Genomic DNA, 24152 nt, shown 5'->3' with positions numbered 1-24152 from the left:
ACAGTGCCCCCCTCCACCCTCTCAACTTTCTCCAAGGTCTCATTTGATCCTCTAACCAGTTATCCGAGGCACAAGGGTCCCCTGCAACACTCAGGTGCCTTCTCGCCCCAAACCCTGACACACTGATCTCTGGCTGGGGGGAGGGGGTCCAGCGGAAAGGTGTGTGGCAGCATCCGCCCCACATGCTGATGCTGAAGTCTGAGAAAGTTCCCCAAATGCCTTGGCTCCTGAAAAGTGGGGCTTCCCAGAGTGGTACAGCCAAGGTGGGATTGGGGTCCATTCTCCCCATGCTACAGCTTGAGGCTTGGGGCACACCAGCTAGCTGGGTTGGGTGGTGAGGGTGACAGGAGAGCAGAGGCAATCAAGAAAAAAGCCCAGATCTCTTGTAGAAGAAAAGCTTAGGAAGGAAGCCGACTCAGAGGCATGTAACTCAAAGTGTGGTCCTTGGACCAGGAGCATCAGCGGCATCTCGAATCTTGTTCCCAGATTCCCAGGCCCCACTCCCGACCTCCTGAATCAAAGTATGTGGCTTGGCAAGACCTCTGGTGATTCTCAGGCACATCCAAGTTCAAGTGAGACCAGAGGCGCTCACCCTCGATGGTGCACCAGGACTCCTGTGGGCCTTCTGGGACCCAGGTGGCTGCCCCCTCCACAGGCACAGATTCAGGTGTGGGTGGCGCCCCAGGATCTGCATTTCCAAGTTCCCTGAGTGTAGCCTTCCTCCTGGCTCTGATCCAGCGTCTGCCCGGGGAGCCACAGACTTGGCTACATGTTGGAGTCATGGGGGGGACACCTGGACCCACCTCCAAGAGACCCCCCTCTGAGTCTGGTCAGTCTGCAATGCAGCCTGAGTGGACGTTTAAGGAGTGCTGGTCCAAAAGACCGACTGGGACCTGACACCCCAGGCAGCAGCTCCAACCACTTGCCAGAGAACACAGCGCCGATGCCCGTGCCCCCCCCCCCCAACCCCCCGTGCACAGAAAAGAGACTCTGGCCCCCTGGCATCTGCTTGGCTATTTTGAGAGCACACAAGCTTTATTCAGCAATAATGGCAGTATTTCATGAGAATGGGCTGCACGACAGCGGGAATGCTGTTGTCTGCACAAAGTCTGAGAGCAAAGATTACGGCAACAGAGCTTCGCCCCCACAGCCCTGCCCCCTCCCCCCCCAAACAGGCCCCCTTGGCTCCTCACGCTCCTGCACGGCTGTGCGGGGGGCCTCACTGTGGTCTCTCTCCACGCCTGGACCACCCTCTCCACCAGCTCTGCCTCCCCCGGGGCCACTAGGCTCCCCCCTGCCCCAAGGGCTCCCTGCAGACCTGCCTCCTCCTCCTCCAGACCATGCAGAGGGGCAAGAACACCATCCCCCACAGCGAACCCAATTCCCCACTGGCTCGCTCCTCCTTTTCCTCAGTGGAAGTTAACAGGGTCTCAGGACAAGAAGGCACTCTTCATAAAGCCCTCTGCACTCACAAAGTGTTAGCCCTGCCCCCACCCCACCCCCAGCAAGCCGGCAGGAAACAGGGTGTCCTTAGAATGGGCCCCAGGAGCCACGGAGACCGGTGCACGAAGGGGAGCCGCGGGGGGCCAAGTGGAGAAAGTCCCATGTCCTTTTAGTTCTAATTCAGGACCCAGCAACCAACGTAACTGATACAGAGGACATCATCGGAGACGCCTGTGGGACACGTGTGATGTGTGTACCTGCGTGTGTGCGTGCATGCACTTGTCTCTGTATGTATGACCTTTTGTGACGTAGCCTTAACCATTGGTGACCTTCCTCCCGGTTCTCTGACCTAGGCAGGCCACCTGGGGGAGGGAAGCTCGGACCCCAGACGGACGGCAGAAGTGCCAATATGGGAAGAATGGGTGTGGGGCAGCCAGGCACCCCTGGGAGAGAGGAGGGAGCCCGCTGAGCGTCGGGGCCCTGCTTGGGGCTCTTCAAAGGCAAGGGGTGGGGTAGGGGGACTGAAAGGGGCTTGCAGCAGGGGCTGGACTGCACAGATGGACAGATGGTGGGGGTGTGGGGCTGAGGGGGGCTCATGGCGGCAGCTGGAAATACGGATGGATGGCCAGCAGGGTGGACAGCCCCGCACCCGTGCGCCCCTCCTGCTCGGCGGCTCGCCCTGTCCGAAGCGCCCAGCTGGCGGTCAGTTAACGCTGACACGGGATTGGGGGGCGCTCACACGGTGTACGTTTTGACGGATTTGTAGAGGGGAGGCAGCAACCCGTGGTTCTCGCGGACAACTTCCAGGTACTCCGAGGGAGTCTCCAGCAAGAAGGGCCCACAGCACATGTGGCAGCAGCACCGGACCCCAGCAGGCGGCTCCGGGTTCTTGTCAGACATGGGGGAAAAGTCAAAATCAGCCACCTATGGTGAACAAAACCCCACGGGTCAATCACCCGCCTGCCAGACCCCCGCTAGGTGGCCTCACGAGCTCAGCTGCCTGGCGGCTCACGGTGCTGCCCCGTGCCCTTGGCTTTTCTGCTCCCGGGTCCTCCCTCTTTCGGGTGCCCACCCCACCCCCCGGCACTGGGCACAGCTTCTCGGCAAGGGGTGAGCGCAGCAGTGAGTCAGATGGGAAGAGGCCAACTCAACGTGGTCCATCTATGAATGCATCTTGGGCACGTCGCCCCCAGCCCCAGGACCTCGCCAGGCCCCCCCTTCTCCAGGCAGGGCCCTGTGATCCAGCCTCCACCCTCCTGAGCACCCACCTCTACCATGTCCTTCTGGTGAGCAGCATTCCGGAGGGTCATGTACATGATGAAGGCCAGCATCATGGTGATCAGTGTGGCACACGGGAAAGCAAAGACAGCCGGCTGGATGCCTGGGAGTGAGACACGGTGAAGTCACAGGTCTGGGGAGTTGGTGGTGAAGGCCAGCTCTCAGACCGTGGTGAGGGACAGCTGAGTCAAACCCCACAAGAGCTATTATTTCCTTAGGTACCTGCATCCCAACGAGGCAACCCCAACAGGCTAATCTAAGAGTCTACAAACACCAAGTAGGGGTGTGTTAGGGGTGTTTTAAAATATGTCCCCATGTTACTTGATGGTCTCTTTCAAGAGGTGCAGCTAAATCCCCCACCCCGAGTGTGGGGGCTGGATTTAATGACTTGCTCTAATGAATAGCCATGACCAGGCCATCAAAGAAGTCACAGCTCCCTCCCCACTCTCTCTTGGGTGACTTGCATTGGAGACGGGAAGCCATGCTGTGAGGACACGCCACAGCCTGGTGACCTGTTGTAGCTGTCTGCACTCCACCAGCTCTAGGCTCCACCCCCTGACCCCCTGACCCCCCTGAGCCAGGAGGCTGCATGGCGGAACAGGGAGAACCCAGGGTCTGCAGTTAGGTGGTCCTGGGTTCGAACCCGGCTCTGACCCATGCTCCCTGATGCTGATGCTGACCCATGAGGCTGCTTCAGGGATGCCACGAGGGGAGGGGTGTGAATGTGCCAGGGGCGCGGCAGGTGATCGGCGAGTGTGGGTCCCCCTCATCCCTCCCCCACCCTGCCCCTGGTGTAGACACCACCGTGTGCCGTGAGGTTCTGCTTCCCAGGAAAAGTCAGCGCTGATTACCTGGAATGCTGTGTCCTCTGCAGGATTCAGGGGGCCCCGAGGCACTCAGTGCCCAGGAGAGGCTGGGGGCGGCAGGGCCCCAGACCCCCCATGGGGCCCACAAGGCCAGCCAGGGCCCAGAGTGGAGCACAGCGTCTGCCCAATGGCTCAGACAGGGACTGGGGAGACCGGTGGGGGCAGCAGTGCTCTTGTGGGTCCAACCCTGGGGACAAGTGCAGTTGGCGAGTTTTCCGTGTGTACCCTAAGAGCCGGCACCTGGCTAGGCACCTGAAAGACCATCCCTTAGGGTTCCTCCTCTAAGTAAGGAAGTGTTTTTCTGGGGTCACAGAAGAGACCCCCCCCGGAAAAGAAGGGTAGAACTTCACGCCATCACCAGCTAATCCTGTGACGGCTAGCCAGTGGCCGGGCCTGACGGTGACTCGGGGAAGGACATTCCGGGGGCGGTGGCCAGGGGTCCTGACGGATGACAGGAACCCCACTTCACACTTTCTGAGCAGCGCCTGCTCCCTGGGGGCTGGTTTTAGTGGTGACAACAGTGCCAGGATCGGGGTGATGGCGGAGGAGGGCATTGTGATCGTGGGGGCCCAGCGGGGGAGTGCTCACGATGGGGACAGCGCGGCATTGGTAACACGTGGGAAAGGACACCGGGGACAGTGACGGTGGCAGTGAGCAAGAGCTCAAGCCGTCTTGCTGCTGGGCGGCACGGGATCGATGGCCCAGGTCCAGATGGTGCCGGAAGGGCCGTGGGGAGTGTGCGCGGCAATGGCGGCAGAGCCGTGCGGTCAAGTTGGCCGGGGGTGGCCGCGCCGGCCCTTGGTATGGCTCGCGGTGCCGGCGTTGCAGGTGGTAGAACCGGGGGGTGCTAGGGCTGGCCGGGGCAGGTCTGGGCACGCAGTCAACCGTGTTGGCTGGGCCAGTAGGCTTGGTGACGATTCTCGTGTTGGCGGGTCGCCTCGCATGTTGGCGGAAGCGCGGGGTCACTTACTGGAGGGCCACACCTGGATCCTATGGTACTGGTGCGTCTTACTGATGACGTTCTCAGCCCGGATGCTGAAGCAGTAGTCCCCAGGATCCCTGAAGGTGTGGGTCAGGTTGTAGGCCGTGCTGGCCACCGACGTGGGCTGGCATTCTCCTTCCTCCAGCGGCAGGCACTCGGGCTTGAGACGCCAGCACACGGTCAGAGGGGGGCTGCCGGGAAGTGGGGGTGGGTTTCAGCAATGGCCCAGCAGAGTGTGAGCACAGACCAAGGCTGAGAAGGGCCAGACAGCCATGAACCTAGCTGTCCTGGCCTCTGCTTCACCCCTTCCAGACCCAGGGAACACGATGGTAAATAAGAGATGCCCCCCCCCAGACCCCAAGGGGGTGCCGGGCTAGTGAGGCAAACAGGAATAGGCACAGAGTGCTGGATGAGGCAGAACGAGTGCTCTGGTGACACACAGGGTGTGCTGTGGAGGCACAGGGGACAGGTGGGTGCATTCTTAATGAGGAAGTCAGGGAAGGCTTTTCGGAGGAGGTGGCATTTGAATAGGATCTGAAAGGATAAGTAGACTTTTGACGGGTTGGGAGGGGCGAGGGCGTTCCAGGTTACCCACCTGCCACAGCACAGGCTCAGAAGCTGGAAAACACAGGTCCATCTCAGCAATGCGGAGCAGGCCACCCCAGGCCCCAGTAAAACACACACTCCTGCCACCTCAGCCATCGGGTCTGCCAAGCCTACTCTTCAAGTGCTAAGCACCTGCCCCCAAAGCTCCCTGAAAGCTTCAGAAACCTCCTCCAGCCCCATGGCTCATCTTCGTCTTTTCTTGGCCACTGTGGTTGCTCCCCATCGAGCCTTGCTTCCCTGTCGTGGCCCTGTGTTGAGGGGTGGGGCCGATCCTCCCCACCCAAGTCCCTGCAAGGCTGAGCCTGGACCACCGACCTCTGCGGCTCCGTTCCCCCTGGTGCAGAGAACATGCCTGGCTTCTCGGTCCCTTACTACATACTCAGCCTAATGTTGTTCTTGCCAAGAGCTGGGCCAGTTCCTACCCAAGATGGTTTGCTTTCTGGGGGCTGTGCAGAGGGCTTTTCACCTGACCGGTTCCTCACCTGCCTTTGCCTTGACGCCCACACTGCAGACAGCTCCAAAAGGCCCATGCTCTCTGCCCTGGACCTCGAGTATGGAGCCGTGCCCACAACTCTCCCACGGTTGCAGGGCAAGGTGGCAGAAGCTTCCACTGGCCCCCAAACTTGGGGCCCCGTGGGGGATGGAACTCTTAGGCTCAGAATCATCCATGGGAGAGTGGGCAGGGCAACGAGTCACCCACTGTGCACCCTGGGGTTCACTCACCTCCCCAGGAAGTTCAAGGTCACTGTCATCTTTTGGAAGGTCTGAATTAGGGTGGGCCCCAAGACCTGGATGCCTCGAAGGGTTTCTGAAAGGCAGAGAGGGCCCCATTAGACCTGGTGGCTGAGGACAGCGGTCTCAGAGCTCCTAGGGCTCGGGGCTGTGTGACCACCACCCTGTCAGGCTCTCTCCCGAGGTGGGGGTCGCAGGTCCATCCAGGGCATGCCTGGGTCCCGCCCCCCCCCCCCCACAACCCGACAGCAGCAGGTGCCGGAGCCGCTCAGAGTGAGGATGCTGGACGAAGCGGAAGCAGGAGGGGCTCTGGTAACCAGGATGGAGGGCTAGCTCCGGAGAACCCGCCCTCCCCCACCACCTGTGCAATGTGGGGTAAGCGCCACCCCATCCGCACGCACTGCAGCACAACTCAGAAATCTGCCGCAGCTGCCCAAGCACCCCCTCTGGCCAAAGTCAGGGGGAGGCAGGTTTGGGTGTTTCTTCTCTACAGGAGGCCAAGGCCGTCCCAGCCCCAACAGGCCAGTCCTCGACAGGACGCCAGTGTGGCCCGAGAACAAAGAGCCATGTGGACCCACCAGCCCACAGCACGGTGTCCGGCCACAGGCTCGGGCTCTGGGAGCAGGCAGGCCTGGGTTCAAACCCGGCTCTGCCACTTGGTGGCCATGTGACCTCTGCCATAGCCCCCAGTGCCCTCTCAGAAGTGGGGATAATGACCCTCTGCTCAGAGGGCTGCCCGGGGGGATGACAAGAGAGGATGTGCATCCAAGCGCAGCCCAGTACCCAACTGGAGCCACTCTGATCTTCATGGGCTCCAACCCGGGAAAGAGTTCTGCCCAGGGCTCCCCAAGGGGCCAAACATTCGACCTGCACCAACCCCTGGAGACCCACCCTGCAGCTTCAGCGAGGCAGAGAAGTCTCCTGTCTTCTGCATAATGCCCTTCCCGGCGTTCTGCGTTGCCTGTTCCCACTCGGCCACCACCTTGAGCTTCACGGTGAAGGTTCCAATGATGGAATAGTTGTAATAGACCATAGCGTCTTCCGTCACCATCTGGGTGCTGTAAGGTGACAGGAGGGAGATGACAGAAGTGACTCATGTGGCCTCTTAGAGTCAGGGGTGTCCGTGGAGTGACAAGCTCAGCTACCAATGCCTTGTGAGCAAACTGGGCATCATCACAGCAGCCCCCCGAGCCGGCTGGGATGCAAGGTCAGCCATGCTTGGGTGAACTGGCTGCTGGTCATCTTTGAGCTTGTAAGTGACGGGTGGGAGAACTCCTAGCAACAAAGTGCCTGTCACCTGCCAGGAAGTGCTCTGCCCCCTTCTGCCAGGAATCTAAAAGAGGCCCTGCATTAGAGACACGGACAATCCTGGGAGGGAAAAAATAGACACTTTGGAGTTAAGACATACTTGGCTTTGAATCTCAGTTCTAGATTTCCTATCTATATAGCTCTAAGTCTTACTTTTTTCATCTGTAAAACAGAATAATATCTCTATCATAGGTTATTAATATCATGCTTTTTCCTGCAATTATGTGAATTACTTCCAAAGGAAGTCTAATAACAATAAAGAAAATCTTTGTTGATTTCTCAATGCTCTTTACATATGAAGTTTAACAAACCTTTCTCTATTAAATATCTTCCAAATACTTTCTAAACCCAGTTTAGTGTTTGTCTTTTGGTTTGATTTACTTCTTTTTTCTTTGTTTGTTTGGTTTACTTCTTTCATACCCAGATTTTAAATTTCATGAGCCAAATCTAGCATTTTTTTCCTTTAGAGTTTCTGCCTCTGTTTCTCTGTTCTTAGAAATGCTTTCCCCACTGCCAAATTATCCAATTGCAGGGGATCATCTACATTTCAATCTAGTCCTAATTCTTTATGTTTAATTTTTCAATCTATCTGGAATTGCTTTTGTTACGGATCAGATTGTTTTTCTTCTAAATAGTTAACCAATTGCCCGAGTGCCATTTATTAAATAATCTATCTTTACTCACTGGCTAGAAATACCACTGTTACCATATACTAGGTGTGTATAAACTCAGGTTTGTGTCTGCCTTTTCTATTCTGTTCTGTTGTGCAGCCTTTTGTTGGTGCAAATTATTTGCGACTTCTTTTTAAGATTTTACTTTTGAGTAATCTCTACACCCAATATGGAGCTCGAACTCACAACCCGGAGATCAAGCGTTGCATGCTCTACCAACTGAGCCGGCCAGGCGCCCCTATTTGTAGCTTTGAAAATACATTTATGTATGCATTTCTAGTTCTTCTCCTCATCCCTGCTCATCATCATTCTGTTTTTCTGATCTTTCCTCCTTCTGACAATATTGAGACATTCTCTCTTCATTTTTTAAGTCTTTTTAAAGTCTAGGTACAATCTGCGGTTTTATTCACATAAATCCTACCATTTGGGGCTAAGTTTATTCTCTCATTTTTTATGTTTTATAACTATTGTAAAAGATTTTTTTCTACTACCATTATATGGAAAGGCTATGAATCTTTGTTTTGTAACTGGCCATATCACTGAAATCTCTTTTTAGTTCTAAGATTTTTCAGTTGAGTCTCTTGTGTTTCCCAGGTCGTCTACGTGTTTGATGGTTTTTGTCTTCTTCCTTTACAGTATTTATATTTCTTTTTCTTGTCTTATTTCATGGGCTAGTCAAAAATGTTCTATTTTGGTAAAAATAGTGAATAAAGTATTTACTGTGAAAAGAAGTGCCCCTAATTAGTATAGAGCCTGTCCCCTGGTTTGAGACACATGTTCCAGATGTTCTTTAGGTTGTAAAACCACATGTATGTTTATAATGACATATATTTTTATACATGTATATAGGCCTATATGCTTTCATGCATGTTTACATATGTGCATACTTAAACACCAAATTTAGACGAACTGTATAATCTTTGTCACATTCCAAAATTATACTTAATGGAATATATATTGAACTTGCATCAAGCTTACAGGATAACTGGAGGGAAATGGACATCTTTACAATACTGAGGTTCACCAGCCTGGACATGGTGTACAGAACACATCTACTCAAATCTTTAATACCTCTTAGTTGGGGCACCTGGGTGGCTCAGTCTGTTAAGTGTCTGCCTTCAGCTCAGGTCATGATCTCAGGGTCCTGAGATCAAGCCCCACGTTGGGTTCTCTGCTCAGCAGAGAGTCTGCTTCTCCCTCTCCCTCTCCCTCTGGGGTCTCTCTCTCAAATAAATAAAATCTTTTAAAAAAAAATCTCTGATACCTCTTAGTAGCTCTAGTTTTCTTCACACAGGATCTTGCCCATTTCCAGGTAAGTGTGGTCCTATGTTTATGTACTAGTTTTGCTATAATTAGGAGTTCCCACTTTGTTTTCTAACTTATTACTATACATAAGAAAGCACATTGAGCCTGTAAGTCCCATGGAGGTGAGGAGTGATGCACGAGGATTACTAAACCTTTGATGAACTTGGAAAGTTGGTCTGTGTTTCTCTGCAAGCCTGAGAAATGTCTTAAGGAATGCCAACAAATGGAAGGTGTAAACATAGGGGCTAGAGTAGGAAGGACCATCAGCCAGGGACTTGAAGGGACCCGAATGGAGTGAGGGGTCTCCGCAGAGTACCACCCTCACAGGAGCTCGGGGTGTCTGTGAGCTGCCTGGGCTCAGCGCCTGACCCGCCCTTCCTGACCTGCCTCCTCCAGCCTGGCTTGTTTGGAGAGGAGAAGTCAAGAGACATGAAGCCGGCACCCGTGAGTTCTACCACAGGAGTATAATTGCATGTGCCGTCAGCCAGGTAGGTTCTTCCAGAGTCAAATGGAGAAAAATCTTACTTTGACCTTTATTAAAGGGATGTTTGGGGCACCAATGACCTCCTGTACAAGGCTGTAGGCACCTTGAAGGCAGATCCCATGACTGGCTCACCACTGGTGCCCACGTACCCCACACTGGACACAGAGCAGGAGTGGCAGGAAGGTCTGGAGCGAGAGAGCGTGAGCAGGTGAGGGTGGGAAAGTACAGAGCACTCTGCGTGGGACGATGGGGCCACCAAACAAAGGCCAAAGCTTTGGGGCATCAACGGGGAAGGACATACCCATCTCCGAAGTCCCAGTTGTAGAGAAATGAGGCCATCTTGAAGAAGTTGCTTGGGTCGTGGAGGAGGAAGGAAACTTTGAGGACCGTCTTGGTGAGGTAAGAGCTGGGCCAGGGCAGGGAGGTGTTCTGGGTGACAACGAGGTTCCCCACGAGGAGCTCTGGGAGAGAGACCATAGGCGGGTGAGTCCCCCCGAGGGGGCGGGAAGGAGGGGCCAGGGAGTGACCTCACATGCCAGCTGGCAGGACAGCCTCTCCCCACCCCCGACCTTCTGGCTGTCAGAGCTGAGTGGTGGCAGGAGGGGACCCTGCAGGTCACTGAACACAGAGGTGCACAGCCCCCACATCATTGCCCCTGCTGCATTGGACACTAGGACACTGGTGAAGACTCACGGCACACAGCACACACACAGCCTCGCTCCTACGGCACTTTCAAAACAGGATCCCGAACTTTCTGGCACAAAAGATGCCCAGGACCGGGAGGAAATGCATAGGCTTTGAAAGAAATTCCCTGGAGAGATTTCAGATTATTAGACGGGCCTAGAAAAAAATTAGCAGTTCTACTGATCACAGCTCTACACACAATGTGCTGGGCTGGGTAAGGACCACCGTTCTGTGTCTCCTTCTCTTAAAAAAAAAAAAAAAATTTAGGAGCTGATTTTTTTCACCCCAAAAACAGAAAGTAAGGCGTGCTCAATAAAGCTCATTTGGAAAAATGCTGACACATAGGATGAAAAGAAACTGCCTGGCATTCAAATACAGCTATTGTTGATGTTTTGAAGAATTGCAAAGCATTTGTGTGTATGTATTTAATGGAAATGGACATTACATATACATATGTATGTATATTAAACACAGTTGAGCAAATTGGTTATAGAAGTTTGTGTTTTGCTTTTTAAAGTTTTATAAGCAGGAGTATTCCCCCAGGACAGTACAAACTCTTTGTGAGCATCATCGTTATTCATCATACAAATTATATCCACATACTTAACCAGTCCCCTTATGGTTGCAAACTTAGCTTGTCTAATATTCTTTTCTGTGGTTATAAACACCACTGCAATGAAGGGTAGGGGGATGGGTTAGCCTGGTGATGGGTATTGAGGAGGGCACGTTCTGCATGGAGCACTGGGTGTGATGAACAAACAATGAATCATGGAACACTGCATCAAAAACTAATGATGTAATATATGGTGATTAACATAACAATAAAAAATTAAAAAAAAAATAAACATCACTGCAATGAACATACTTGTGCATAAAACATTACCCAAATGGAAATTTACTTCCTGAAGACAAATTCTTTAACAAATTGTACGTGAACTCCGAGAACTGTATGTAACAATTGTACGTAAACTCCGAGAGAGCAGGGACTTCCCGGAAGGAGAGAGGAGTGTTAGGGTGGGAGGCTGGAGCGACGAGAATGAACAGACCGGAGACTGAAATAGTGCATAACCATTGAAACATTATCGATCAGCTCCTCTCCAGAGGGTTGTGTTAATTTATACCCCCAGTAGCAACATGTGCTTTACGTGTCCATTCCAGCACAACGCTGACCAGCATCGGGTGGTAACCATTTTCTGATCCTTTGTTTATACGATTACTAATCAGGCTGGATGGTTTTCTCTGCAGCAAGAGTCTGAAGGCCAATTAGCAAACAGAAAAGGTCCTCACCTGTGATGGGGAGGACAAGGAGGCTCCTCGCCACAGGCTGGCACGTCCAGCAGTCGGCAGCGGTGACCCAGACGGAGACGGGGAAGTCCCCGGGCACGGTCCCCACGGCGCGGATGGTGGAGCTGAAAGCCTCGTCAGTCTTCCCCGTGAGCAGCAGTGGGGTATGGATCCAGTGGAAGCGGTAGAGGCGGGTGCCGGTGGGCAGGACCAGGCTGCCATTGTCACTGGCCACCAGGCTGGCTGTGATGGTCACCTCTGCCCCCGTGGTGGCAGGGCCATCGGTGGTGAGGTGCAGTTCATACAGCCCTGGGACCCCAGAGACAAAAGACTGTATTTCAGGAAAGGTGTGGTAAGGAACCCACTCTCACCCTCTGGGCTGGCTTCTATTATTCTATTTTATAAGTGGAGAAACTGAGGCCCAGGCAGCTCAAGTGACTAGCTGATTGTAAGCTGGGACTTGAACCCAGGCCCAACAGAGTCCAGAGATTTTCTTTTTAGGCCAGCCAAGCAGGGCCTTCCAGAGCACAGGCCTGACCTGGCCAGACTTATTTCTTAGCTATGAAAATGACTGCCAACGTATGTCATAGGAGGGATCACCTTGGCTGCTACCCGCACCCCCCCCCCAAAATGTCCTCTATCACCTGTTCCTTCAGACTAGTCTTTCCATGTCAAACACAATTCTGATCTGAAACACAAAGCTGAGTCTGGAGCCTCTTAGAGGCCTAATGCCTAGACAGTAATGGAACAAGCCTCGGGCAAAGGTCCACTCTGATTCAAGCCAAGTCTTCTTCTACACTGCCCAACACAGCTGTCACTGGCCACAGCCACGGCCATGGCCACGCGTGGCTGTGTAAGTTTCAGTTAAAATGAGACAAAATTTAAAACCCACTTTCTTAGCCACAGTAGCTGCATTTCTTTCTTTCTTTCTTTTTTTAAGATTTTATTTATTTGAGAGCGAGAGCGCTGGAGAGAGCATGGGCGCGGGGCGGGGGGAGGGTAGGGGCAAAGGGAGAGGGGGAAGCAGACTCCCCACAGAGCAGGGAGCCCCACGCAGGGCTCGATCCCAGGACCCCGAGATGATGACCTGAGCTGAAGGCAGAAGCTTAACAGACTGAGCCACCCAGGCGCCCTGTGTAGCTGCATTTCAAGCGCTCAATAGCAAAGATACAGAATATCTTCCGTATCACAGGAGGTCCCACTGGACGGCACTGCTCACTGCTCTTAAATGACCTCCGTGATTCCTGCTGGGGCCAACGCTGAACTCTAGCTGGTTGACTCCTCAGGGAACTTGAACTGAAATATGGGGGATGCAGCTCTTACAGGGAACCCGAGAATCAGTCTTGGAGGATCCTAACAGAGAACAGGGCCTTGAGCATATGGGATGGAGGCCGGGTCAGAGGCCCTTTAAAATAACACTCCCCTCCCGACTGACTACTGCGTGGAAGGTAAGACTAATTGTAACCTGAAAATAGAGAAAATAGAGAATTAAAACTTAATTTTGTTAAAAATAAAAGTAATCTGTAACAACCAGTGTTACCGTATATGGGCATTTCCTACTTTAAAAAAAAAATCGTGCTTGTACTTTGGAATCCTATATTCTATTGTTTTCAATTCCGTATCGTGGGCATTTTCCTAAGTCATTATTCTTCAACTGCTTTACCATGTGCATAATATTTTATCATCTAAATAAAGTAAGATTTTTAAAATAAGGTTTCTTTCCATCACGAAAGTAATACATATGTATGTATAAAGAATATCGGAGGGGCGCCTGGGTGGCTCAGTTGGTTAAGCGACTGCCTTCGGCTCAGGTCATGATCCTGGAGTCCCGGGATCGAGTCCCACATCGGGCTCCCTGCTCGGCAGGGAGTCTGCTTCTCCCTCTGACCCTCTTCCCTCTCATGCTATCTCTCATTCTCTCTCTCTCTCAAATAAATAAATAAAAAATCTAAAAAAAAAAAGGATATCAGAAATGTCCCATTACCCTACTTCCAAAAAACAGCTGCAACCATACTGCTGTCCTCATGTCTCTTTTTCATGCATAGAATTTTTTAATTTAGACATAATCACATTCTTCACACAATTTTGAATTATTTTATTTTCACACGACAACACGTCTAAAGCATGTCCGTGGTCGCACTAATGTGAATTTCACTGTTGGTATGATAATCCCTCAAGCAGGTATATCTTTTTTTTTTTTTAAGATTTTATTTATTTATTTGAGAGAGTGAGAATGAGAGAGAGAGAGAGAGAGAGAGCACATGAGAGGGGGGAGGGTCAGAGGGAGAAACAGACTCCCTGCTGAGCAGGGAGCCCGATGTGGGACTCGATCCTGGGACTCCAGGATCATGACCTGAGCCGAAGGCAGTCGCTTAACCAACTGAGCCACCCAGGCGCCCTTTTTTTTTCTTTTTTTAAAGATTTTGTTTTTAAGCAATCTCTACACCCAACGTGGGCTCAAACTCACAACCCCGAGATCAAGAGTTGCATCCTCCACCGAATGAGCCAGCCGGGCGCCCCTAATTTTTTTTTCAAGTAAACTCTACCCCCAATGTGGGGCTCAGACTCATGAGATCGAGAGTTGCACGCTCTACCAACTGAGCCAGCCAGGCACCCCAAGCAGGTATATTTTGATTCTCAGAACCCCTCACTCTTGCCAATAACACTACTGCACCTCTTGGTGACTATTTTGTTACAATTTGTATATTTCCTCTTCAGGTGAGATTTCTGAAGGGCTGCAGGTTAGAGAGTGTTCAGCCTGCAACAGCATACAGCTTCACCAGAAGAGGTGACACAGAAGGAAGGCTGGAGGGTCCCCAAGCCCCTCTCCGCTCATTTCCCTCATTCCCACCCACCTGCTCCCCTGGTTTCGAGTGCCTCCTAAATGCTGGCAGAACCAAGTAACCTAGACCTACTTCCTGGGCTCCAGATCTGCACTGAGCAAAAGAGGAGCTGCTAACCACATGTAATTATGTTTAAATGAATCAAAGTTAATTACTTAAATTGAACCAATATTAGAAATTCAGTTCAATTGAGCTAGCCACATTTCAAGTGCTTCATAGCCAGATGTGCTCAGTAGCTACTCTTCAGGGCAGGTATAGAATATTTCCTTCATCATCCAATGTTCTGCTGGACAGTGCTACTGGTCTAGGGTTCTCCCTTCCCCACACCTACCATTTTCAGCCATCGCTCTCTGTTGGGGCCGGAGGGAGCAGCTGTCCCAGGAATCCATCAATCCCTAGTCCTTTGCCGCTACTCCTCCCATCTGAGCGTGTTTGCTTGCTCCCCATCACTACTAGCATTGCTAAAGGCCAGCATTCAGCTATTACTACTTCGTCCTTGGCCCTGGCCCCTCAGCCTGCGGTCCTCCCGTCTCTCAGCACCATCCACCTCTCTGCCCCCACCAACAAGGAGCTTCCTCCACAGCTAATGTGTTCATGGACCAGCCTCAGTGTGGAGTCGGAATTCACATCCACGCCGGGGCTGGCCACTTTAACTCTTGCAGCTCTCTCGACATGTTCTGTCCTTCCTAACCTCAGGGCCTTTGCACATGCTGTCCCCCCTGCCTTTCTCTACCTACTCGTCCATGGATGTAACCTCTTCCAGGAAACCTTCCCTGAACGCCTTGCCCCCCTCAGTGCTCTCCAAACAGCCTGAGCACACAGTGGTCCCAACCCCACGTTGGCATGAAGCTTTCTTTGTCTCCCTTGCTGCACCGCAAGCTCCTTGAGGGCAGGGGTCACTGTCGTCTCCCCATGTGCCCAACAAAGTGCTTGGCACATGGTACGTGTTCAACACTGCTGCTGCCCAAGGCTCCCGGAGAGAAGAGTGTGGCAGAGGGACCAGCCCACCTAGCACTGCCCCCAAGGGACCGTTCACCCAGGTGATACTGACTGAGCCCCTTCCTTGTGCCCCACCCCACAAGTGCTGGGGGAACCCAGAAGTGTAGGACATGCCTCCTGTCCTCAGGGAGCTCGCCAGAGACCTGCTGGACTCAGCAAACCTGGGACAGGAGCAAGTGTGTCCTCAAATGTGTCCCCTTCGCCTTGTGGCAGTGTTGCCTGTTCCTGCCGGGGACTCCTGCTCTACCCTCTCCCTTCGTCCACGTAACACACTCCCTGTTCGGAATCCCCTTCCCCAGAGCCATTATTTTGGAGTGTGAAGTCATTTGGACTGGCACTGACAAAGGGACCTGCAGTGTCTTAATCCCAAAGAGAGAATTCCAGATCCTATGGCAGAAATTTCTGCAAGAAAATACAGTGCGTATTTTACATTGAGGGACATGAGTCCCCTGAGGTCCCCATGTAACTACCTGGAGTCACCAAGCAAATCTGTACCCACCCCTCTCCCCTGGGCTGATTTCTATTCTCCCTCCCTTTGGCTGTGAGGCAGCATTTGGCCAGGAAAGAAAGGCCATCCCCTCCCTTCTCCCTCTTGCTCCCTCCCGTGGCCCCCCAGGCGAGGAGCGTGGGCCAGAGCGAGGCTAGCAGGTGGCAGGGACATTCGGCTGCATGCTAATGGCCATCCAGCATCTGCAGTGAGACTGGAGACGGGCGCATGTCAGCTCTACGCAGATCCGTTGCCAGGGGAATGGACTGGCTGGGAGGAGGGATGGGGTGAGATAGGGTTGGGGGGGAGGGGCTGTGGCTACAGCTAAGCTACGTTGCTGCAGACGTTGGCCCAGCTCCTGGGAGCCCCCACACCTGTCCAGACACAGGGAAGCTCCGAGGGCACTTTTCCTCCAGCTTTTTTTTTTTTTTTTTCCCCAAGCAGATGTTTCACAGCCCCTGGGTAATGTTGCTTCTCTCTTCCTTCGGGCTCTCAGAAGTGTCCAGGGCATCCAAGCTAAAATGGACCGTGAAGGCTTTGCCACGTGTGGCTAAAGGAACCAAACCCAGATCCTGTGGCCCTACCCATCCAAACCTCTCTTTCCAGGTTTGGGAGCCCAGGGGACATGGCCTTGGAGTACAGAGCAGCAGCTAAGGGAGGGGCTTAGGGGGCTCCACGGGGGCACCGAGTGACCCAGAGCTGAAAGGGCCAAAGCAAAAGGCAAAATGGCAACTGCCACGAAGCCTGGCCCATGGAAGCAACACTCACTCACTAGCAGGCCCCGTGGGCTTCCCCTTGGAGCACATCTTCCCTGACAACACAGCATGTGGGACCCTGAACATTCTGGAAAATGGCTGAATCGGGTCTTCCACACCGCACATGTGGATAGCCCCAGACACTTCCCAAAGTACCTCCAGAGTCTGAACAATGTAACCTGGAATTAATGAATGGTCCAGTGCTTGGACTCTGACCTTCACTTCTAGTGTGGGAAGCATCGGGTGCAGGCTGACCCAGACCCCAGGAAGAATGGAAAGGGCTTCCAAGTCTCTGTTTTTTCCCTGTGTGTGAGGGAGAAGATATGCTCCCCAACCTCATTTCCCAGCTTATCTTGATCATATCTTGAATAGGCCAGGCTGGGAAGCAGACATGACTTCCAAAGAATCAATGTACTTTTTTTTTTTCTTTTTTGCAATTTAGGCCACGGTGATCATTTCCAGACACATGTAAACCCAATGGACAAGAGATCCCCATCTCTATATGACATTTCCAGGAGGGAAGCAGGGAATCCTGACCAAGCATAATTCCCACAAAATTCTCCTAATCCATCCCTAAAACGCAGGTTTTTGTTTTACCTTTTGGATTCTTTCACAATTTGGCATTAGATCTCTTTCTCTCGCTACCATTCTTTGGGGGGGGGGTAGGGGTGTAATGAAAAATGTTGACTATTTAACACACGCACATCACCAGAGCTGCCCACGTCCCACCTGACCCCCAACTCTCCAACCCGGGTCGTTTTGTTGTCGCCAAAATGAGGCAGAAGGGTTGGTGCTGGCCTTCCGGCAGTGGGGAACGGTGGGGAAGTAGGGAGCATAGGAGCACGGCCCGGTGGGGCGGGAGGTGGGGAGGCGGCACCCAGCAGCACCTGTCAGCTCGGGGTCCATTTTGGAAAGACGAAATGGCAGACTGGCCTCTTGGGCGCTAAAATCGCAACCTCCCCGAAGCCAACACAAGCAGGGTGGAAAACCTCTCCGGATAAGACAACATTTAAAGGCAAAGACAGGTTGCTGCTCCGCGGGCAACCTGTCCGCGCTCCCTGGGGGGCTGGGGCGTGATGACAGATCCCGCACATTCCCGGTCTCCCCGCATCGTCCTCCCCGCCCCAACCCCCAGCGGCTGCGAGGACCCCAGGCATCCGCCTGGGTGCACCGGCAACCGCGCGCGGTTCCCAGGGCAGGGCCGATCTGGAGGTGGCAGCAGGAACCGAGGAGCGCGGGGAGCCCCCTCCAGTGCCGGGCCGACTTCTGGGGAGAAGGATGCGGGGAGAGAAGAGGGGGCTTCGAGGCGCCGGCTGGCCACGCTCCCCTCCGCCGCGCGCTGCAGAGGCTGCCCCGGGAGGAGGGAGGTGCGCGCAGGGCGCACGGCTGGACCGCCCCGAGGCCCCGGGCGCGCTGCGGCTGCAGGGGGACGGGCGGCCGGCCCGCGCAGCGCCTTACCTGCGGCCACCCTAGCCGGGGCCAAGGGCAGGAGGCAGGCGAGCCAGAGGACGCGGCTGAGGCGCGGCCAGAGGGCCGAGGCCATGGCTGCGCCCGGAGCTGCAGGAGCACCGGAGGGACGCGGCTGACTCGGCGGCTGCGGCCGCTCCTCCCGGCGCGCGGCGCGGGCTATGCGGGGAGGTGCGGGAGCGGCGCTCGCTCGTCCTCGCCTCGCGACGCTGTGTCGCTGCGCGCCGCCGCCGCCCACAGCCCGCCGCGCCGACCCCGGCCCACGTCAGCCGCGCCGCGCCGCGCCCCCTCCCCGCGTCCCTCCTCCCCTCGCCTCACCCCTCCGTTCCCCACGAACCCCCGCCTCCCGGAGCCCGCGCTCCTGCGGTCTGCGCCGCCTCCCGCGCCCCCTCCCCTCCCCTCTTCTCTCCTCCCTTTACCCCTCTTCTCCCCACGATCCTCCCCTCCCCTCCCCTCCCCTCCCCTCCCCTCCCCTCCCCTCCCTGGGTCTGCGCTCCTCCGGTCTGCGCCGCCTCCCCGCGTCGGCGCCCGCCGGCTCTGACTCAGCGTCCCCAGAGGCGCGCGCCCCGCTGCAAAGCCGCGCGCCGGCCCCTGTGGGTTCTTCTCCAGTTGCCATTTCCCCTCTTGACGCACATGATTTGGAGATGCGGCTCCTCATTCACGTGGAGCCCCCACTGTGTGCCCGGCGCCGGGCAGAGGGACGGCAAACACCCCGTATCCCTCCTGAGGGAGGGACTCAAGCACCTACGCTGAGACTCACGTCATTCCTCAGTTTACCTTCTCCGTCCCTGCCTTCAAACTGCTCACGCTCACAGTTGGGCCCATGGTGCCATCACTGTCACTGAGGGCTTTGTGAGACTCAGACAACCGGCAATGAGGGGTGACCAGGCCCCTCCTGGCCTAGGCAGGCGCTTCCACCCGCCGTAATAGAGTGGAGCATGTCTTTCCTCCTCGAAGGTGGCTGTGTCTGTCCGGTCTTCAAGACTGGAAGCTGGGGGCCTGGATCCTTGTCCCACCTCGGCCTCTGTTTAACTCTACTTTGGACAAGGGATCCCACCTACAGGGAGGGAAGTTGGATGAACCCCTCGGGCCTGGTGCGCACGGATGCACCATGACTTGAATCCCATATGGGAGCGAGACAACTACAGGAGTGGCTTCTGTCTCTGGGACAGCGGTGGCCTCCCCTGAGGATGGGCTCACTGGCCACACTGCCATCTCACCCTAATGGAGGGGGAACAGATTTGAGTGAGCCCCCCTAGGAAAGCTGAAAGTGCTAGACAGGTGTCACGCCCCCCTGCCCCAGTAGCCTCAATCACCATCCTGGGGACAATTCCAGGCCTAGGAAGCAGGAGACTTTGGATTCTCCCTGAGAGTTATGTGACCTTGGGAAAGTCACTTTCCTTTATCTTTAAAATGGAAGTAGTTCCTGCCCTATGAGACTGTAGCAAGGACAAAATGAGTTAATACATAGAACAGTGCTTTGGCCGTTGCATTCTATCGGTATTGGCTGTCATCGTTGGAATTGCTTACAGACCTGGTAGAGTTTTGCTTGTCCATCAGGAATTGAGGAGAAAATTGTGGTTGAAAGAAAAAAAAGTATGTTAAGGTTATAAGCCGAGTTTCAAATATTTAACTAACATTATTCAAAGGTCTGGTTATTAGCGGCTTTTAAAACAAACTAAATGCAGGAGCACCAGGCTAGCTCAGTGGGTGGAGCCTGTGACTCGACCTCATCAGGGCTGTTAAGGTTGAGCCCCATGCTGGTGTAGAGATTACTTAAAAAGTAAAATCTAAAACAAATTGTTTTAGGGGCACCTGGGTGGCTTAGTCGGTTAAGCATCTGCCTTCGGCTCAGGTCATGATCTCAGAGACCTGCGTTGGGCTCCCTGCTCAGTGGGGTGTCTGCTTCTCCCTCTGCCCCTCCCCCAGCTCATGCGCGCGCTTTTCTCTCTCTCAAATAAATAAAATCTTTATTTTTTTATTTGTTAGAGAGAGACACGGCGAGAGAGGGAACACAAGCAGGGAGAGTGTGAAAGGGAGAAGCAGGCTTCCCGCAGAGCACGGAGCCCGATGCGGGGCTCGATCCCAGGATCCTGGGATCGTGACCTGAGCCTAAGGCAGACGCGTAACGACTGAGCCACTCAGGCACCCCTCAAATAAATAAAATCTTCAAAAAATTTTTAAAAATTGAACTAAATGCGGAAAACAAAATAGTAAGATTTTGTTTTTTTACGTGTCACGTGATTGCATCAAATAATAATATTACAGTAGTCACAGATAGTCTTATCTATGTCACAGAAGCCACTGCGAAGGCCACCCTGGAACTGATGTTCAGATTACGAGGTTATTGGGGAGAAAATACAGTATTGTGAGTATTTCCCCTGGTGAAATTATTACAGTATTACAGTATTATGAGATAGTGAATGGGGGCGGTGGTGGAAGGAACAGTGGTTTTCTTACACTGGGCTTTAAGAAAGTTGTCTCTGAGGAGGTGACATTTGAGATCATCAAGGTGACAAGGAGTCAGTTGTGTGCCTCTGAGGAAAGAACATTCCAGAGGTCCTAGCTGGGCATGAGGCACAGCAAGGCCACTCCAGCTGGAACATCAAGAGTGAGGTTGGGAGGTACATAGGGCCAGGAAATGAGGATGAGCTGAAGTCTTCGGAGGGTTTTAAGCAGAGGACGGGCGTAATCTAATTTACCTGATAGGGATGGAGTTGACACTGTCTCTAACCTCTAGTTCAGGAGATGGACAAGAAAACAGGCAAAAATCGTAATAGTGTGTTGGGTACTTTGTTAGGAGAAGCTAGGGCCATGAGAAGTGCAGGCAATTAGCCAATATTAGAGCTAGGCTTAACTATAAGACTTTAGCCTGTGCAATTAATCTGAAACTTATCAAAAGGTTTATCTATCTCCTGCTTTCTTTTCCACCCCCTTCCCACCAAACAATATGAAACAATAACTGTCTGCACACTGATTTCAGCCCTCAGATTATTAAACCTTCCCCAACTTTGGACCTATTACTTTCGGGGGGCGGGGTGGTTAGGAGTAGAGAGGATTTTGCTTGCAAGAAATTTTTCCATGGGGGAAAAGGTATTCTGACCCATTTTATTTCTCCCAGGGCAGAAATAAGTGACACTAAATACATTCATATAAATTCCCAGCAGTTCAACAGAGGGTTGTTCTTGAGTGGCAACATTTTTAAACAAGTAAGGAGCATGCTTCTGAATAAGGCACCTTTCTTCCCAGATACGTTCCAGGTACTGCAGGTTGCGTTTATTACAAAGTGTGAAATGTATCTGTCTGGGAGGGGAACACAAAGATGTTCCTTAGTGATGATGGGGGGAGGGGGGTGAGATATTGTCAGGAAAGGGGAGGTGGAGCCAGGTCCTGGAGGTGGGGGAGAGAGGTCATCACTTTATTGCTCTGTCCATCTAACGTGGTAACCATGGGTAACCCGGAGCCGCTCACTATTCAACCACTCTTCTAGATGGAGTCGTAGGTGAGGTCCAAGAGTACTTTTCCCTTCTAAGGCGTCTTGATCCTGCCCACACCATCTCACTTGGGCATCAGGGCGTTCTGCCCCACTGTCCCTCCTTCTCGTCACTGCCCCACCAGGCAGGAGCTGACAGAGATCGTCTGTGGTCCAGCCTCTGGGTGATGTATATGCGGAGCAAATGAGCAGGCCCACCACCTCCGAGCAGAACACCCGGGCTTTCCTTTGCTTGCAGGGTCTCGTTGTCTGTCTCTGCCTTCGCCTTCCCAAGGCCCCTGCTTTGCCTCCTCCCCTTTCGAACGGTTAAGAATGACCCCAGGAAGGGAGGAGGGAGGAAACCCCGCCGGGCCTGCCACATTCAGTTCAGGGATGGACTCTTTCCTGGCCCGACCGCCGCCTGCTAAGGGAGCCCCTCGGGTGCCCACCCCCCTGCAGCAGCCCCCGCTGTCCCTCCCCTCCCCTTCCCAGGCCTGGCTCCCGCGCGCATATTTTAGGGCAGAAGGGGCCCAAAGACGACCGGCACTGGCGGGCCTCTCCAACCTTGAAGGCGGCCCCGCCCACCAGGCGGAGGTTTAAAGGGCCGGGCGGGCCCACCCGGGAGCAACGCCCCTCCCCGCTCCCGCCGCCCGCCCAGGCCGCACCCACTTGGGGGCGGTGCGCCCGGACCTACTTCTCCCGCGGCGGGCGCAGCCGCTTTAAGCGGGGGCGGGACTGCACGGCGGCGGTGGCGGCCAGGGCTTCGCTGGGGGTCGCGGGCCGGGTCTGCAGGAGGCCGGCCGCCGAGATCGGGGTAAGCGCGGGCAGGCGCGGGAGGGCGGCGGAACGGCCCCGGGAGGTGCGCGCGGAGGCCCGGACCGGTGCGGCGGGGTCCGGCGTGGGGAGGCCTCTGCGGCGCGGCGGCTCTGCTCAGCAATAGAGGTAGGCTCTGTGTGCCCGGTCCCCAGGCCCGCCGCTCCCGGCCCCCATGGGTGTCCAGCCCGGCAGGCTGGAGCCGGCGGCCGCCCTGTAGTCTCCGGCTGCTTGGCCGCGCTGGGGAGCTTCTGGGAGGCGGAGGGCTAAGCGGCGCGAGAATTGGCCCTCGGCGCTCGCCGTACCACGGCCTGGAGGGGCGGACGCTGGGTGTCCGGAGACGGCGACAAAAGGAGGGAAGCGGAGAGCCGTTTGAGACGGCGGAGAGAGAGTGTGGGGTTGGGGCCCGGTTCCCCCAGAAGCGCCCGCAGGCCAGCCTGGCACCTCCCGGCCTCCACGCAGGCCCTCGGCTCTCCCGACCCGGCGCGGAGAGCGAAGGTAGCGGCGAAGACAGCGCCCCCTCTGGCCCGGCGGCGCCGCCCCAGGCTCGGCGCGGCGGGGCGGGGCGGCGGGGCCGTTTGTCGGTGCGCGGGCGCGGCGCCGGCTCCGGCCTTCCCACCTGGGCCGGGACGCGGGGGCCCGACGGAGGCCAGGCCCAGGCCCTCGGCCCCCGGCGTCTTCGAGTCGCTCTCCCACGGATAGCCGCGGTGGGCCGTTTTCCCTCCTCAGCCCCCCGCGCCCCCCGCCCCCCCCCCCCCGGCCGGGCAGGACGCGGGGCCTGGCCTCTTGGGGCCCCGGGAAATGGAAGAGTGGACGACTTTGGTGAAAGAGGGGGTTCAAGCTTTTAAGGAGTTTGGGCACGACCACAAGTTTCGTAGGCACGGAGATGCCATGACCCTGATTCTTGGGTCCCCAGGGATGGGGGGCATTCGTGTTTGGGGGAGGGCGTGTGACCTGAAAGAGGAAGCAGTAGTCAGGTCATCCAGCGGGGCTGACAGAGTCCCCCTCTTCAGTCTCAGGGAGTTTTCCTGCTCTGAGCCGGAGGAGTGCGACAGAGCAGCAGTCGGGCGGCTCCTCTGCATCGGAGAAGTGCTTTGGTGTCTCGAAGAGAGTGGCCCGGAGAGGCTTTGTGGAGTCAGGGGGTCCTCATCACTCGGGGCAGCGGTGTGTGAGCTGCTAGGAAGGGCTTCCGGTAGGGAGGGCTTTTGAAAGGTCTGCAGAAAGAAGGAGAAAATTAAGTCATGAAGCTGCCTCTTGATCCAGAGTGGAATTAAGCGGTTATATATACAAGGAAGATGTGTAAAAGCAAATTCACCAGGTTCTCAAGAAACTTTTGTGAGTGCTCTTAAAACAAAAACCAGGTCTCCCTCTATGTAGGTGTCAGCCTGGAGAGGTAATTCTTCCTCTGGTCATCAACAACCTGAAGCATGCATGCATTCATTCATTCATTCATGCAAGCAGCGTTTTCTAAGTGCCTACTTTGGGCTAGCTGCAAGCAAAACTTACAGCTTCCTGGGCCCCTCACTGAACCACAGCCTCTGGGTAGCGCTTGGAGGCCCACCTTTGGCACCTCGTGATCTTCGTGCCCACTGAAGTTTGATAACCAGTCACCTAGGGTAGAGGTTGCCCAATCCAGTCAGCTGCCTGTTTTTTGTTGTTGTTTTAAGATTTTT

General features: G+C 54.6%; 2 protein-coding genes across 10 annotated transcripts in view; one reads left to right on the top strand and one right to left on the bottom strand.

Annotated features, from left to right (window-relative positions):
• Nucleotides 1-2178: 2178 nt before the first annotated feature.
• TMEM130 (transmembrane protein 130) lies at nucleotides 2179-18270 on the bottom strand. 3 transcript variants are annotated; one of them, XM_028088556.1, is made up of 8 exons: nucleotides 18186-18270; nucleotides 11647-11952; nucleotides 9977-10136; nucleotides 6799-6965; nucleotides 5899-5983; nucleotides 4558-4760; nucleotides 2712-2824; nucleotides 2179-2367 (listed from the first exon to the last, which is right to left on the bottom strand). In XM_028088556.1, the coding sequence occupies exons 1-8, from the start codon at nucleotides 18268-18270 to the stop codon at nucleotides 2179-2181; spliced, it is 1308 nt and encodes a 435-aa protein (XP_027944357.1). The 3 variants fall into 3 exon arrangements, with proteins under 3 accessions (XP_027944357.1, XP_027944358.1, XP_027944359.1); XM_028088557.1 differs by having other exon boundaries at nucleotides 2179-2331; XM_028088558.1 differs by lacking the exon at nucleotides 11647-11952 and having other exon boundaries at nucleotides 2179-2331.
• A 4113-nt stretch (nucleotides 18271-22383) lies between these two features.
• TRRAP (transformation/transcription domain associated protein) overlaps nucleotides 22384-24152 on the top strand; it is a 113365-nt gene continuing 111596 nt past the window's right edge. For 5 of the 7 annotated variants that reach the window (XM_028088564.2, XM_028088566.2, XM_028088563.2 and 2 more), the window contains exon 1: nucleotides 22384-22480. The gene's annotated coding sequence lies outside the window, so the exon portion shown is untranslated. Of the gene's footprint in view, nucleotides 22481-22539; nucleotides 22609-22667; nucleotides 22978-24152 lie in introns of those variants that run through there. The other 2 variants (XM_028088562.2, XM_028088561.2) reach the window with 2 other exon arrangements.

Source organism: Eumetopias jubatus, unplaced genomic scaffold, assembly GCF_037043125.1.
Source record: "Eumetopias jubatus isolate StellerSeaLion01/CBP00866 unplaced genomic scaffold, mEumJub1_p1.0 scaffold_12, whole genome shotgun sequence".
In the NCBI taxonomy this organism is placed as follows: domain Eukaryota; kingdom Metazoa; phylum Chordata; class Mammalia; order Carnivora; family Otariidae; genus Eumetopias; species Eumetopias jubatus.
This window is presented reverse-complemented; position numbering and strand designations above follow the sequence as displayed.

Coding starts and splice junctions, on each gene's coding strand:
- TMEM130 (XM_028088556.1), bottom strand. CDS start 18,270: ATGGCCTCGGCCCTCTGGCCGCGCCTCAGCCGCGTCCTCTGGCTCGCC. Junction 11,953..18,185: donor CCCGGCTAGGGTGGCCGCAG/GTAAGGCGCTGC, acceptor CTGGGGTCCCAG/GGCTGTATGAACTGCACCTC. Junction 6,966..9,976: donor AACTGGGACTTCGGAGATGG/GTATGTCCTTCC, acceptor GTCACCTTACAG/CACCCAGATGGTGACGGAAG.